General features: G+C 37.2%; 1 protein-coding gene across 3 annotated transcripts in view; it reads left to right on the top strand.

The window, feature by feature from the left end:
* Positions 1-1,148: 1,148 nt before the first annotated feature.
* The window catches only part of ZMYND11 (zinc finger, MYND-type containing 11), a 64,069-nt gene continuing 48,010 nt past the window's right edge, over positions 1,149-17,207 (top strand). For 2 of the 3 annotated variants that reach the window (XM_010011120.1, XM_010011118.1), the window contains exon 1: positions 1,163-1,278. In XM_010011120.1, coding sequence (XP_010009422.1) covers positions 1,163-1,278 — 116 coding nt within the window. Of the gene's footprint in view, positions 1,279-17,207 lie in introns of all 3 variants that reach the window. The other variant, XM_010011119.1, reaches the window with a different exon arrangement.

Here is a 17,207-nt window from a genome sequence, read left to right as displayed (position 1 = left end):
ACTTGACAGCCCTCTGACAAGTACCTGTAGGTCCCATCAACTTGAAAATTACATTGCTGCAACTAATGGAATACTCAAATCTGCTTAATTTTTGTGAATTTGAGAGGAGAGAGACTTTTAATACTTAAATTCCCGTCTTTACCATTGCACAGATGGTGTAGTGGTTTTGCATTTTTCATATTATTTTGGGTTACTGAAGTTAATACTCTGCTAGCTACAAATATCCACGTGCATTCCACATAGTTCATCCTGAGGACAGAGCTCTAAAATAAATTACAGACCTTGGTAGCAGTCATAAATCAGTCACTTTTTTCATTGAGAAAGTGGTGGCACTGGAAGAAAGTTATTTAGTGATCAGAATGCATCGTTAAGCTTTTAAAAAGGGATTCTGTGCCTGTAGTAGAGCTGTAGGCGATTTATGGCTTATCTGTACTCATTGCCTCAAGCTTTTGGAAAATTTGTAAACAAAGCCAGATGCTCATTATGTTCCTGTTCAGGGTTGGTTAGATGGGTAAATGCCATCAGAAGCACTTTGGTCCTGTTAGGGTTTAGCATGTTACAGCAAATGGAATTGCTCCAGAATATTTTTTTAAATGTTTGTCATCCATGAAAATATACTTCTAGTTCCTGCTCATAGAATGGATTTCTTAAATAGTTGCAAGTTACAAAAATGTGAAAGTAATACTCTGAGAACTATATTGTATAATAAACTGTGGGTACAACTTTTTCTCTGTGTAACGTAGTCAAGCACACTCACTTTTTAAGGGTTTTGGGCAATGAAGGAGGCTATGGAAGCTTCAGGCCAGAGCAGCTTGTGCTTTTTACCAAATCTTAGGGAACTGAGATGTGAACTGACTTTTCTATAGCCACTTTGATAAGTTGTTTGCTGCTGATTTGATAAATTTTACTGCTCGCCTTTTGTCTTCTGTGTAGACTATGCGATGTGAAAGGGGTTCTTGTAAGCTGCACTTTTTGCTTTTTACTGCTCTTTAAGCATAAGAAAACTTGCTGTATACAAATTGAATTGCTGTAAGTTAAATTCTTTTCCTTGTAATCATATCTATTGCAATATGATCATCATGTAATCCATTTCATAATTCATGATTAACTTTTTGGTGTATCTTTTTTATTTATCGGCTGCAGCTGATCAAGTAAACAGGTCATGGCACGCTTAACGAAGAGGCGACAGGCAGATACAAAGGCTATCCAGCATCTTTGGGCAGCTATAGAAATAATCCGGAACCAGAAGCAAATTGCTAACATTGACCGTATTACAAAGTAAGTGACCTGTTCCAAAAAAAGTCTTGATGAGGGGGAAGGTTGATGCTATTAAAAGCTCTGGGAAACAGAGACAGTCAATGCTGTGAGAGACTGGGAAGCAGTTACATGCACTTCTGTGTTACTTGCTAGCTAATGATTTTAAAAAAAACGTACAGCATCGAGCATCTGAAAATCCTAAAGTGAGGTTTAATCCATTGAATTCAGATCTTGCTCACCTTGTATTTGTTTTATATAAGCATCTTCAGGAAATACTCAATATTTTAGTACTTGAACTGAGTTTAGCATGTCAGAGTTATACTCACTTGGTAGCTTGTTCAAAATACAAGAAGTAGATAAAAGGGCAATCAAATCTGTAAGTAACCTAATTCTTTAGGACAGTGTTATAGACCAGTGGAGAACTCTTTTCCAGAAGGCAAAGATAAACCTGAAGTGTTAGGTTGCTCAAACAAATAAAAAGCCCTATTTGCTGAGATGGGCATGGGTAGGATGTTATTAAAGAAGACATGAGATGATTAGTACCTATGCCTGATATTCTTGTTAATACTAAAATATTCTTAAAAATTTATTAGGTGCCTTATACACAGAGAAATATATATTCTTTGTTCCGTGAAGCTTGCAGTGTATAAAAAGGTCTGCAATATTAAAATACCTTTTCAGATAACTTGGAGTAGCCGCTATAATAAAAACTGAAGGAGGTTTTGTGCCTCTCTCTGCTTTGTCTGCATTTCCAGGCCAACATGTACGTCACATTTGTCAAAGTAATCAATATGAATAATTTAAAAGAGCAAAAGTAACCAGTTGGCAACTTGTCAGTTGCCAGAACCAATGTGAACTGATAATGAGGCCAGAGACCACTAAAGAGGAGAGTTATAAACAGTGCAGGTGACTAACGAAGTGAAAATCATTATAACATGGTCCACTGACAGAGTTTGGAAGCTCTGGGGTGGAAGTGACAAGCAAAACTGGCTTCGTAAGTGGAGGAACTGTAACAGTCCAGGTTCCCCAAATACAGTGAACAATAAACAGGAGAAAGAAAAAAAATAATGTCCCAAATGAATTAGTGTATATCTGGCTCCTACAACAAAGAAAAATGCACCATTAAACTGCAAAGTACCTTCCCAGATTGTTCCAAGCAAGCTTGAGAGGGAGACTGTATTTTAGGGAATTTCATTTTTGAGGTTGCATTTGAGTTTCAGAATGCTTTAAAAAATGTATATCTGCGTTATGTCCCCAAGGAGACAAGTGGGTAAACTAATGCTATACACTTTCCGTTTTAACATTTCAAATTACTTGCTCCAGGCCATATATTAGCTGGGTTTGTTAGCTGTTTATGCTCTTTTTATATCTAATAAAGGGAGACAGGCACATCTAGCTGGGGATTCATCCCACTCTTATGAGAGATGCCTATTTTAAGATAGTGCAAATAACATTTAGCTGGGTAAAGTTAGGTAAGACAAATCCTATCGTTACAAACAAGGTTGAGAAAACAAGTAATTATATACTATAGAAAGAGGTACTGCTCTTGGTAACTGAAGGGTAGTTTGATTTTTAAAAAAACAATCTAGACCCAGATTGTATGACTCATCTCTAATCAGAAGAAAATAAGTGACTAAACAGAGATGCAAGCAGCCTTAGTACTTTGAGAAAGAAATGCAAGGTGTCAGCAGTGGAGAGTAATCTAAACAGTGCTTGGACATTGTAAATGTTCCACATGCACATCAGTGACAAGAATGATGGACAGTGTTCTAGTTTCTTTTATATGATATTTTTAAGGAGAGAACTTTTGGCAAGGAAAAGATAAAGACCTTTCAGTTACTTTATGATACTAGTCATTGGTGAAGAAACACAGATGACTTAGCAAATGAGTATGCATATTACATAATATTCAAAATAAAGTTCTGCAATTAGCAGGGCATCAGATCTCTTCTGATGAAAATTGAGCAGCTGATGTATTCTTACCGGCTCAGAGATCATTTGGTCAAATACAGCTGTGGTTCCTTAAAAGGTCCATCAGTGTCTGGGCAGATGTACGAATAATAAGAAAGATCAAAATCTAACAGAGGTCAAAAGTGAGAATTATGAGCATATGTAGACAGTTGGAGTTAAGGAGAGGATTCTGATACTTGGATTAGTAGCATTTTTTTTAAAGTGTTACAACCTCTTGGGATTGCCTGAAAGAGTGCCTTTGCATATTACAAGTGTTTTCAAGTACTAATGACAATGAAATTTATGGAAGCATGTCTTACTTCTGAGTAAGCATACAGAAAAACAGCAAGATAATCTTTCTTTATGAATACATGTTTAAGGTAAGCAACTGGCATCCTACCATGTCATACCGTGGATGACAAATGTGTACTTTCGGGGAACTTCACTAGTTGAAAAGATGATTCATTATTTGAATTTGTATTTTATTTTCTTTTTGCTGTAGTTTCAGAGTTCATTTGTTGCTAGAGACATATTGTCCTGTATATTTTGTGACCTGTTAGTCCAGACACCTTCGTAGCAGAACCTGTATTACTGCTTTCTTCATCAGGCAGTTTGCTACTTTTAGGCAAACTTATTTGTTGGCTTTTATCCTAACTGCAGCACAGCATGATTGTCTCCCTTTTCCTAACATATTCCTGTCTATTTCATTTACTTCTTGCTTTTCTTAGTCTCCTGGTGCTGAGTAGAAACCACTGTACATATCAAGGAGCATTTACTTTCTCTGACCAGGGAGGAAATGTTGGTAATATGAAAAGAGGATTTGTTGTTTGTAGATTGTGAACTATTTCAACTCAATATGCAAAAAAAAAAACCTTAAAAAAAAATATTCATATAACACATTAAAAATATGTAAAATGAACCCTGTGCACTTTATGTCTAATTATTAAAAAATACCAGGGGGAAAGAAGGACTTCCAGAAGATGCTGGAAGTGAAAAGTACTCAAGGAAAATCTATAGAACTAGCCACGCATTTTCTGTAGAGAACATAAGAGTAGGAGGATAGTGTAGGAGAAGCCAAAAGCACTAGAAGTTACTTCTAATATTATCAGGAAAAACGTATAAGGAAAGAGGCCCTTTAATTAAAAGTAGACTAAATCAAGTATGCCTTGCTTTTTAAATTGATGAGGGGGATAAGCAAGAATAGAAAAATGCGTGATTAGAAGTGATTGAAAACTGTCTTACATTGAGGAAAGAGTCACTTGGAAAATTTGAATACACAAGTTAGAGCCTTTCAGAAATTAGTAAGATTACTGAACTTTTCACAATTATTTTAGAAAAGTCATTGTATGCAGAGAGGTATTAAGAAACACAAGAAAGGTGTCCATTTTTGAAGGAATTAAAGGTGTGTGTGGAAAAATGGCAAGAATATTACACTGTTAATTGAAGTATTATATAAATACTTAAATAAAACCATTGGTAGGGAAGAGACCACACTGCATGCATTCTTCAGTAGCTTGAAAACTAAGAGAAGGACTGAAACCCAATACTAACAAGAAGTAGAAGTGTCATGAATTTAAAAGAATTAGTACTAAAAATGCAAACTGCTTTTTGAAAAGATCTTTAAAAATACTATATATGTGTTCCTATCTTTGTACATAGGCTTCAGTGTGTTCAGTGCATTTTTATTTAATGGGAAAGCTCATTTGAAGGCAGTGGTAACATCTCTGTAAAGGTATGCAAAAGAAATATTCTCACCTGGCTTATATTATCATAGTGTATCTCAAATCAATGAATGGTAATGATTTAAAAATCTAGCTATTAGAAATATCTAACATTTCTACACTACCAAATTATTTAATAACAAAATGATATTTCTAGGAGGTATTTATCAAGAAGAATGACTTATTTTTCTGTCCAGACTTGATGCTGGGATAATTTGACCCTAGTATGTCAATTATTTAGATGATTATTATTGGTGTTAGTTACGCTGTAAGCACTAGCAGAGAAATGGCTTCCCATATCTTGTGAATTCTTTGTCAAGAGCGCAGCTTGACAAATTGTTCATCCCTAAAAGCGTGCTAAAAATCATAATTATGCTTTGACTTTCTGTTTTTTCCTCATTATCTTCCATCTGTTTTGGATTTGGGGAAACCTCAGAATTTGATTCTATGGAATGAAATGGCTTAAAATACACTGGGAAAAAGACATGCATATTTAAATGAGTAGGATAAATTATTGACATTCAGTTGCATAGCAGATTGGTAAGTATTTCTGCACAGACATGTTTTTAAAGTTCTCTCTCTTTGGCTACCAGTTTCTTTTACAGTGTTTCCTTTATAATTCCTTTACAGGTAATTGGACTCCTAAGATTTAATTAACTATTAATTAAATATTTACCATTTTTCTCACAAGGTATTGGGTTTCCTCAGTAGCAATTTATGAACGTTTCATGATCTTTATGATTAGTTCAAAGTTCATTATCTGTTTAAAGTTAGTATTATTAAAATACCCAATTGGTAAATACTGTGTTCTAAAACTTTTACTGGCTATTTCATTATTTTGCCATTGTGAACAGATAATTATTCTGGCTTCTAAACTATTGCATGAAGACTAATGTAAAGAACCAAAACATAATTATTTTCTTCCATACTTCCTTCCTTGTATTTTTTTCTCTCTCCCTTTGATGTGTTTCATGATTTATTTAGTTAATTTGCTTCTCTCTCTGTCTATTAATAAAACCAGTATAGACAAAAGTCTATACCGTTTTTGTGTACTGTGACAGGGAATGAAGGCCCTCTGACCATCTGGAGCAGATATGCTGTGACAACACAGCATTGCCTTTGGCTCATGGTATTTTTCTTTGGCCCTCACGTACTCTTTGGTTTACATGTGTGTGGTTCTTTGGTTCTAAGCGCCAAAAATAATACAGCCCACAGCAATGCTATTCTGGAAACATGGAGCTGGAGGCATGATAGTTTGCCATCGGGCATGATGTGAAGGCATCTGAGGACATAGCATGCTGGAGTAGTGGTGGAGTGCCTGTGGCAGGAGGAGCCAATCTTGGCATGGTTTACATCCGTATTCTCTATCAGAAGCAAACTAACCTCTTGGCCATGCTTTGCCTTTTTCCCAAGAAGAACAAATTGGCTTTCTCCAGAATGGAGCCTGAGAAACGAGTTAGTTTGGGAGTGAAACTGGGGGTGACCGTAGTCCACAGGGTAGAGGTAGCCCAGCTTTTGGGCGAATGAAGCTGATGGAGAGAACATTAAATAGGACAAAACTGATATGCTGTAATTGGAGAATTTGTGTTATTTTTAAATAGAACAAAACTGAAACTGTCAGTTTCATCAGTCAGAAAGCTGTTTTACAACACTGGTGATAAAGAAAATGACATTTTTTTTCATAAACACTTACAAAGACTCTCATCTTTTTTAATTGGATTTCAACTGGGATGTTCCAATGCTAGGTCCCTAAATGGTCATAACCATTTTTTCTATATTTATTCTGTGGACTCATTTTTGTTATATTCTAATTTAATGTAAATGCAGCTCAGTCAGAACATCTAAAAGAAATGAGCAGATCCCAAGCCCATATAGAGTAGACTCTGTCAGTCCCTTGTTAGCTTTGTGTGGACTGACATTAATCAGCATTGATGGGATAGCATGCCAGAAAAGAATTACTCAGTATGAAAGATTACTGTAGAATGATGAGATTTTCTAGTCCCCCAGTTGAGGTGGAGTCACTAGCAATTTTAGTTTGAATATGTGACCCTCTCAGTTTGACATTTAGTCCTGGGAGGGGGATATTTGGGTTCTTCTCCAAATACCACTGTGAAATTTCTCCAGTCAATCTCTGAGAATAGTTAAAGTTAAGGGCCTTTTCCATCCATATATCTGGGTTTGTTGCCTTAGTTCTTTTGCTGTCGTCTTTCTAGGCTGTCTTCTTTAACAGAAACCAGTTTCTAGAAGCACTGATTAAAGCAAAGATGAGAATAAGCAATTTGAACAGGTAGAGAATAACCACGAGAGAGTATAAATAAGAAAATGAGCAATTTGAATGGGTAGGGAGTAATCACACAAGTCTATAAATAAGAATATGCAATGCAGTAGGAAGAATAAAACCTAGAACACGTTTTTTACAGTATTGCTTATTCAAAGCTCAGAAACTTGTTAGAAAAAGTCCGTCACTATTTATAGTACCTTTGATGAAAACTTAAATCTTCCTAGTATTGTGCATGTTGCAACTAAATATTCATGCATTAAAAAAAATAAGAATGATTGGGAGAGCAGATGACTCTGGATTTATAACTAGGTAATCCTGTTGTTTAACTTTGCATGAGCGGAAGTATTGTAGCACCTGATATTTTTTTGACTGAAATGAAAGGCTTAGAAATACTTTTTGCTCTGTTGGTTTCTTATCCTTTGTCAAGCCATTCCCCTAAATTATTTGTCTTTTTGCTACCAGAGAGTGGGCTTATCTGAAACAATTGTTCAAAGTAAAACATCCTGCTGTTATGCAGAAGAATGCAGTGGTTGCTTTAACCAGTGTTACTGGCTCCTTTTCCACATCTCTGTATCATCCTCATGTATGATTTAAATGGGAGCATGCGAAACATTAAACCCAACTCTTCAAAATCTGGTACATATTAGTCAAATCCCAGTTAATTGTACTTTGGTGGAACAGGTCAATATTGAAGAAGTCAGAGAAGTCACATTTTACCAGTTGGGAAAGGATGAGGAAGAACAGTACAGTGAATTTTTATCCATGCCATGCAGTGTAATAGCAGTTCGTAGTTATGCAAGGGTAGGCAAAAGTGTGGAGTGCAAGGTCCTACAAAAAGAAGGATGATACTACTTCCTCAGCACACCAATAGCTGCCTTTAGTGGCAACCTGTCTATGGGTGTTCATCTCTGAGAAAACTGAATTCAGTTTGGTTTGGCTTGATTATAGATCTGTCCATTACAGAAGACAACAGAAACACATGACCAGGTGATGACAGGGTAGAAAATTCTCAGTTTTAAGCATCTCTTTATGTATTTTCTGTTATAATCAAGTACAGTGCACTTCTTTCTGCCTGACCACTAAGTCAGTCTCCTTTCCCATTTGTTTTACTTTTTCTCTCTCTTTCCCATGATAAACTTCAGTTGCTTCTTTTAGCCCCAGACCAATGTTTCTTTTTCTGTTTTTGTAACACAGTTTTTACATTAAACCAAGATAACAGACTAACTCTAGAGTTTTAAAGCTTGTAAATCCTTAGTCATAGATTATCCTGGGAAAAAAAAAATGTGTCTTCTGTGCTTTTTCAACAATTTCTTGATTGAAGTGGTTAAAAAGAAAAAAACAAACACTAGAAAAAGAAATCTAAAATTGAGAATTTGACTCCCTAATGACAAAATTTTAGTAAAAGTGTTATTTTGGTCATATGTAAAAATCCTGTATTATCTGCGCATAACTGTGAGTTACAAGCATAGCAATGCCTTGCATAGAAATAAGATGGGCATCAAAATGTTTGACTTGTTTGATATGTTAATTTTTTATACTGATGGCTTCACAGAGAGGTTAAATGGTGCATTCAGGCTGAAATTTTTGGACATTCTCAAAAGTTCAGATATGTGCTAAAAAGTAATAAAAAGAACTCTGAAAACTGCATATAAGCAGGAAAGTACAGGGAATCTCACCAGCTTTTGCATCATAACCAATACATAATTTTGTGTGTAAATTTGTACTGAGAGACTAACCAGTGAGGTAATATTCAGCAAGCTCATAAGGATTTTTAGCATCCAGATTCACAAAAAAGTTGAAGAGGAGCAAGGAACTAAGCTACATGCTCCTTAAGAAGGAATGACAGATTTACACTGATTGCACAGGGAATGTTCACAATGGCATATGTTCATTAAATTTCACCTGTGTTACCTGTAGATAGCTACATTTGTCATAAAGTTTTTACCTATTTGCTTATGTGGCCTACAAGGATGCTGGAAGGGGACTCTGTATCAGGGACTGTAGCAATAGGACAAGGGGTAATGGGTTTAAACTTAAACTGGGGAAGTTCAGGTTAGATATTAGGAAGAAGTTCTTTACTGTGAGGGAGGTGAGGCACTGGCACAGGTTGCCCAAAGAAGTGGTAACTGCTCCATCCCTGGTAGTGTTCAAGGCCAGGTTGGGCAGAGCCTTGGGCGACATGGTCTAGGGTGAGGCGTCGCTGCCCATGGCATGGAGGTGGGAACTAGAATCTATGATTCTCTGGTGTTTAATTATAGTTTTGTCTGTGAGTTCATAATGATTTTTTGTTTGGGGTATTATATAGCTTTAATGTTACTTCTGCTAATGGTCCAATTTAAGAGCTGCTTTTAGATATTTTTGACTAAGGATGGTGGAAACTGGGATGACAGGAAAAAGATTGTGAACTTTTCTTTGAAAAAGGCTATAAAGAAACTAGCTGCACTTGTTCTGAGCAGTAGTAGAATTAACATTTTTGAATTTGTACATTTGGTTAAAGTGTCATCTTGAGTTTGTAATGCATATTAATAATTACTTCTTCCCCTCTTTCATTGATATAAATAATTTCTTTGATTCATGTAACACTTCTATTTAAGCACATCAATTTAACTGGTTAAAGGAATACATAAAAAGAAGTCCAGGTGTATTAAGTGGTGTTTGTGATTTGTTAAGGATAATTGTTCCTTCAACTTGGTACTGAGCCACTTTCCCACTATGTGATAAAGAATACTGCTGCCTGAATTGCTGGGTCTGCTTCTCAGTGCTGGCTGTCATAAGACTAATTCATTGCCTAGTGTAGAAAACTTTACTATGGTACTGACAGAGATTCCTCCAGCTCTGCCACCTCCTTTTTCCTGTTTTATGAGACTACATGGAATGGAAAGGATGCTGTGCAACCGCAGAGGTAGCGTATAGGAGTTTAGCATAAAAGGGTGTTTCGTTGAGGACTAGATCTTGAAGTGAGGCTAAACTTCTTGTGTATTTGCTTTGATACAAAATACTAACACCACATGCATCTAGTTCCTACACTTCATTCTGCAAAGAATAAATGGTGCTCTGAAAAATAGATGCTGTAATAGCTAGGTGTTCTAACAAATTTTGTTTGATCAATTTTCCTTCTCTCGTAATTCTTAACTATGCTCTTGTATCGTATTGCTAGTAAGGCGATTTTTTTACCTTGGAGGTTAATGTTCTTCATTGATTCAGTAGGTGAAGTTATCTCGGGCTGAGCATGAGTGTGACTGGTAAATAAAATGATTCACATTAACAGCACAAACACATGGTTATTAACAACAGCCATATTCCTTGTTTGATGTTTGCTAAAGAGTGCAAACTCATTACTATAAAAACTGTAATGTTCAATGTTTAATACTTTTCTTAGATAATACATGCAAACTATGAACTCCATTATAAATTGAGAAGGAAAGTGGTGGAGGTGTAACTGTCTTGAAAATTACTATCCCCATTTTCATTTGAATGAATATTCTTATGTAGTCCATACTTCTATTAATATTTGTGTTGAAGTTGTATAATTTTACACAGAAAAATACATAACAGACTATATTTCTTAAGTACTAAAAGTAAACCAATTTACCTTTTTTGTCACAACTAGTATTGATTTTTGCTCAAATCGTGACATCTTTATAATATTGGAAAGTGAAACTTGCAGTTTATGTCTGGTTTCTTTGCTGTAAATAAATGTGGCTTTCTATTGGAAGTAAAAGATAAAACTGAGTGTGACATGGCCATTTAACTGGTGACCTGAAGTGCTCATCAAGGCTTTCTCTGTAATCAGTAGAGAAAGAATGATCTCCAAAGGAGTACTCATACCATCTATTTTAGGCTGTGGTTTCGTATTCCCATTCATGTAAACAATATCAGCATCCAAAGCAGCAGCCCTGCCCTGATGGCTTTTCCAGCCATTGTCCTGTTCCCTAGCTGGTAATTAGGTGAACATTTGTGTGACAATGTGATGATTTTGAAACTTAGCCAAGCTAAAACGAATCTGACCAAAAAAAAAAAAAAAAAAAAAAAAAAAAAAAAAAAGAAGAAGAAGTATTAAAAGTTTTTGTTACCTTTAACCCAGATAAGAATGGAAGTTAAATTGAATAGAAAAATGTAAAAAACTGAATCATGAAAGTACTCAAATGTATATTTTTTAAGCATGCTTTGAATTGAGATGCTCAATATGAGCTGAATAAATATTTTTGCAAGGTATTAGCTGGGGCATTATATTCTGAGCCATGTATTACTTGTTTGTTTCTTCAGTACTTCCATAGAGAAGTGCTGGATAGAACACTGAGTCTGCATATACACAAGCAATTGTGCATATGCATGGATTGCCCCTGAACAATTAGTGCTCCTGTTTGCCAGCAGTACTCTGTGCACATACATGTACATTACCAGCAGTATCACATACAACTTTTTAGGCTGGAAAAATGGGACTAGAACCCTTTTTTAGGTTACCTCCTCCTTAAGAAGGTGGTAGTAGTTCTGAAAGATTTTTGTAGATAAGGATTGAATAGCTTGGTACCTTAATTATTTGCTTTTCATGGTCATATTGGTGGGTTACACAATCTTAATTGTATAGTGAAGTTGTATGGGTGAGGATTTAAATTACTGAAACAAAGAATTACCTGAGTTAAAATTACTGCAGTTCTGACAGAAATGACCCAGGTGACATTGACATTAAAGGAAACTGCAGTGCTTGGGGTATCTAAAGCATGTACAAACAATGCTTTAGATCACTCCTTAGCTTTGTTTTAGCAGCAGGAGAAGAAACATAAGGCAGATGTGAGTTGCATTGAACTGCTGGATCTCACTGTTTCACTATCAAGTGTATGCACTTTTTCTTTTACAAAAACACTGCACAAAATCAGATTCCATATTCATGCAAATGCTGTATTTCTAGACTATGAAGGAGAGATGAAACAAATTTGAAAAAACATTTCTTACTTAGATAGTCTGTGTGTCTTCAGTGTTGCAGATACTGATGTGAGAGGGAGAAGAAAATTCTTAATTTCTCTTAATTCATTCTCTCTGTGTCCCCCATTGGGAATTTTGGACTGCACAAAGTGTAGATCATCCAATTGATGTTCTATTGCACAGGCAACAGCTCTTTGTGAAGTGTAAATACAGAGGAAGAGTGATATGCTTTAGTTGTCTTTATCTTAGTGAATTTAATCCATAATCAAAACTTCAGAAACTGTAAACATACCAAAAACTGTCTGAGAAAACAAAAGTGTGCTGGTACATCCCCGTTGTAAATAGCTCTTCTTTCTCTGTGTGTCTTCAGCTCTCAGACCAGCTCTCAGTTTCAGGCAAGCAGGAATAGGTATTTCAAATGTATTGTTTTGAAATACAAATATCCATAATGGTTAGCCCATATTTCGTAAAAGTTGATTTGTACCATAGTGCTACATCTGCATGGAGCATGCACCTTAAGATGCAGAGTTGAAAACTTGAGGTACAATAGTGAGCACAAATCTTCACCTGGCTCTCCACAAGTATAGCTAGTGGATTCCTGAGATTTTAGAATGGGTGTTTTAAGTTCTTATGCCATGTAGCTGTATTTGTTTAAAAAAAAAAAGAAGAAAGAAAAATGTTAGCCATCATCCATTTTTACTTTCAGTAGAGCCAAGTGATGTATTCTTTGCAAATTAAAAAATGTCTTAAAAGAAGTGTGTGGGCCTTCTATAAAACTGCTGTCATACCCTGAATATAAAGCAAAAGGCATCATTTCTCACCAGAGGTAGGAACACAATATAAAACGCAGAATAGATTTTTGGCTGCTTTCTTTCCATTTTATGTATTATTCCTCAAGGTCTGTCCCTGAATCTAGGACATTTTTATATACCTGTAGGTAACATTTAAAATTAATGGCAGTCTTTCAGTTATGCTTAATGGGATCTGCTGTATTTTATCAGATCTCGGATGTGAGATGGGTTATGTGTAGAAGGGAATCTTGAGGCTGCTGTTTCTCCCTGGATGAGTTGCTTAGCAGATAGTCTGCTGCTGCCAGCAGACTGCTACTTCCCTTCGTATTGTGGAGGGTGGAGGCATCCAGCACAGATAGAGATAGTTGATCAGACCAAGATTACAGTGTTTGCCACTAAAATTAGCATCTACCTACACTTGTCACACTGTTGTACTTTATATAAGGCAGCTATTTCCTGTATGTATTTTACTTTAGTCTGTTACGGAGATGCTTGCTGTAGCATTTTTTCAGTATTTTCCTTTTGATGAGTTCAGGTGGCTGAAAATGCAATTCCTTGTGAGTCCAGAAAACCTGGGATTCTGGGGGTTTTTTTAAACACCTGTGTCAACTTTCCACCTTAAGTAACCTTACTTCCTTGGCCAGCTGAGTTTTTTGGGCCATAGTACAACTGCGCCCATGTAAACTATTTGCTGCATCTCATGAGACTGCAGTTGCCTTCAAGAGGACTCTCTTGCAGCAGACTTACCTGTTTACGTGCATTACTTTGTGGCTATATATATTAAGCTCTTTGGGACAGGATTTGACTTCGTGTTGTGTCTTGCACAGCACCAACCAAGAGTTGTGAGCTGTGTTAACAGCTGCAGGCAAAAAGTTCACCATCTGATCCCCTCCAAGTGCCAGCGACTTTTGTATCTGTTTTGCTCCCATGGTGATTGCAGCTTTAGAGTCTGCTTCCTCCACACCCCTGAGATGAAAACAAACCGTTTTCTTGAGTTTTAAGGTATCTTATGAAGCATATGTATTAGACCTAGGTTTTGAATAGAAAGACATGCTGAACACTGGCTAGTTTGAGGAAATACTTTTGAAGTTTTAAGTGTGAATTGCTCATATGCTGACAGACTTTGGTGCTTCTATAATGCTCTTGAATATTGGGCAGGCAAGCAGTTTAGATGTAGATTAGGGTACTCCTGTGGTCCAGTTTTGTTTAGCAAAGGAAGAGGGCAAGGTCCAGTTGTGAGTAGTGGCATGAGTTACAGGAGCTTCCATAGTTTGCTACTGTGAAGGAGAGAAACTCTGGAAGGGTAGGTACCAGGTTTGCTTACATATCATTCCTCCCCTGTCATTGCAACATTGCTCAGGTGGGGTATGCAGCAGATGGCTGTGTGGCTTCTGGATGCCTTGAGGCCTGTGAGAGCTGCTCAAGTCCTCACCTCCAGCTGTGCTGACCCCTTGGGCTGTCCCTGTGGTGTCTGAGAATTTTCAAGGTTTTTAGGATGGGTAACAGGAATATATAAACAGAAGAATATGATGATATTTTATTGCTGCTGAATTTGAAAAGACCTGACTACTGTTCATTTGCAATCCCAAATAGATTTAAAATGGTTTCATATTTTTCTGATTAGTATTTCATGTAATAAATACAGATAAGCATACACACATGTACAATCTATAAATCTGTTAATGATTGTTCACTATGAAGATAAACTCAACATGAGCAGGCAGTGTGCGCTTGCAGCCCAGAAAGCCAACCGTATCCTGGGCTGTATCAAAAGAAGCATGACCAGCAGGTCAAAGGAGGTGATCCTCTACTCTGCTCTTGTGAGACCTCACTTGGAGTATTGTGTCCAGTTCTGGTGTCCTCAACATAAAAAGGACATGGAGCTGCTGGGGCAAGTCCAGAGGAGGGCCACGAGGATGATCAGGGGGCTGGAGCACCTCCTGTATGAAGACAGGCTGAGAAAGTTGGGGCTGTTCAGCCTGGAGAAGAGAAGGCTGCGTGGAGACCTTGTAGCAGCCTTCCAGTATCTGAAGGGGGCCTACAAGGATGCTGGGGAGGGACTCTTCATTAGGGATGCTAGTGGTAGGACAAGTGGGAATGGGTTTAAACTTAAACAGGGGAAGTTTAGGTTAGATCTAAGGAAGAAGTTCTTCACAGTGAGGGTGGTGAGGCACTGGAATGGGTTCCCCAAGGAAGTTGTGAATGCTCCATCCCTGGTGGTGTTAAAGGCCAGATTGGACAGAGCCTTGGGCGACATAGTTTAGTGTGTGGTGTCCCTGCTCATGGCAGGGGGGTTGGAACTAGATGATCTTAAGGTCCTTTCCAACCCTAACTATTCTATGATTCTATGATAAGATGGTGAGGCACTGGAACAAGTTGCCCAGAGAAGTTGTTGATGGCACATCCCTGGAAATTTTCACAAGCCAGGCTGGATCAGGCTTTGCACAACATGGTCTAGTGGAAGGTGTCCCTGCCTGTGGCAGGAGGATTGGAACTAGATGATCTTAAGGTCCCTTCCAACCCAAACCATTCTATGATTCTATGATTCTGTGATGATACCCTATTGTTCTCCTCTAATTCTTTTTCTTTTGCTGTGGGACAGATGTGTACATACATTACCAATGTGCACATGTGCCTTTACCTGAGTCTGTTGGTAGTATCTTGTTTCTGAAGGTTGGCACATTTACATATACATTTGATGGTGTGACAGTGCTGATATTTGTTTAAGGGTGGTAATGAACAACCTACACCATAGAGATTCTTATCCTTTGCTGTCCAAGTGGTGTTGCAATAACTGACAACATGCTTTAGTAGGCTCTTAGAAGTTGATTACAAAACCGATTGTGCTAGATTTGCTAGATTCTTCTATGCTAATGTCAAGGAGGTTTACGCTGCCAGTTTACAAATGGAGAAAATACTGGCCTATAAATACTTTAATATTGAGCAGCAGTTCAGTTGCTTCTGTATCCTGCAGACAGGTAGCCTCATTGGGTGAGATTTGGAATTTAACATGCAGATTATCAGGCCAAACGTCCTCTTTTCATCAGACAGGCCCTCATTTTATATAGTAGGGATTAGCGCAGTTAAATTGTATTTTGAAATCATTGGTTTAGCCCCCTTTCTGATCAGGGCTGGTTTGTTGATTTAGGGGATTTTTACTTTGTCTCCATGACTTACTCTTGACCATCTGAGTGTATTTGCTTTACTTCTTGTGGCTGGCTACATAATAGCAGTATAGGGTTTGTGTTACACTTCCCAATCTGTCCATATGGAGGACTGGCAAGAGTATAACAAACCAGCGTTGCTTCAACTCCCAGTCTCCAAGGTAAGGCTAATCAGCTTTTGTTGAAAACAGCAGTCGGGGATTGCTTTTCCATGTTTTTTAACTTCTTGGTGCCAGATGCTTCAATGTGTGCAGTACCAGGAAAAGATTTGCACTCCCTGGATTAGTAGTGTCACTTCTGCACAAAGACATTTCAATATTGTTTTCCCTGGTCCAGTAATGAGTTTGATGTGGTAGTTAGAACTTTCTATTTTCTAGGCTGGAGTTTAGCTTACTTTGTGTTTCCAGCATCTTTCACATCTTGTAACATTCATTATTAAAGAACTCCAACTATCTTTTCTGGTTCAAATCCTATGCCTTAGTCACTTCTTAGTTTAACTGCCATCCTTCTGGCTGAAAATAAGCAAGATGACAGGATTTCATCCAGACCCTGCCAGTGTTGTTTTATAGTCTTTGTAAATATCTAGCCACGTATACTTCACAGGTTTTAATACAAGTAAAAATTTGTGGAGAGGGGAGACTTTTCTACCAGCAGTTCTACTCTTGAAAGTAAAAATATTATTGATACACATGTGTGTTTTCCTATGAAACCTGATAGCAATTTATTTTTTAAATGGAAAACATTATGGATCTCCCGACTGTACAGTCTGAACATTGGCTAAAATAGTCTTCAGAAAGCTCTGGGGATTTATTGCCAGATTATTAAATGAGGAGATAGTTTAGTTGGTGGCAGGACTTTCACTCTGGTTGAGAGCAAATTGGATTTGAGAAATGGACAATTCTTAGCCTTGGGCCTCTTTTCACTAGTGCACACCCTACCACAGTTGAAATAGGCAGATTAAACCTCAGCTGATTAGAGCTGGTTTAAGGCTTTTTGGTTTGCATTATCTATCTTTTCTGTTCTGTGAGTGACAAATAATCCAAAAGCATGTAACTTGTATTCAAGAGTTTTGTTGGACTGTGTTTCTGCAACTAGGGATGATGGTTTCATGGTTTCTTCA

The sequence above is a fragment of the Nestor notabilis genome, unplaced genomic scaffold (assembly GCF_000696875.1).
Source record: "Nestor notabilis isolate BGI_N333 unplaced genomic scaffold, ASM69687v1 scaffold5753, whole genome shotgun sequence".
NCBI lineage: Eukaryota > Metazoa > Chordata > Aves > Psittaciformes > Psittacidae > Nestor > Nestor notabilis.
The sequence above is the reverse complement of the archived record's forward strand: the minus strand, read 5'-3'. Positions and strand labels throughout refer to the sequence as shown.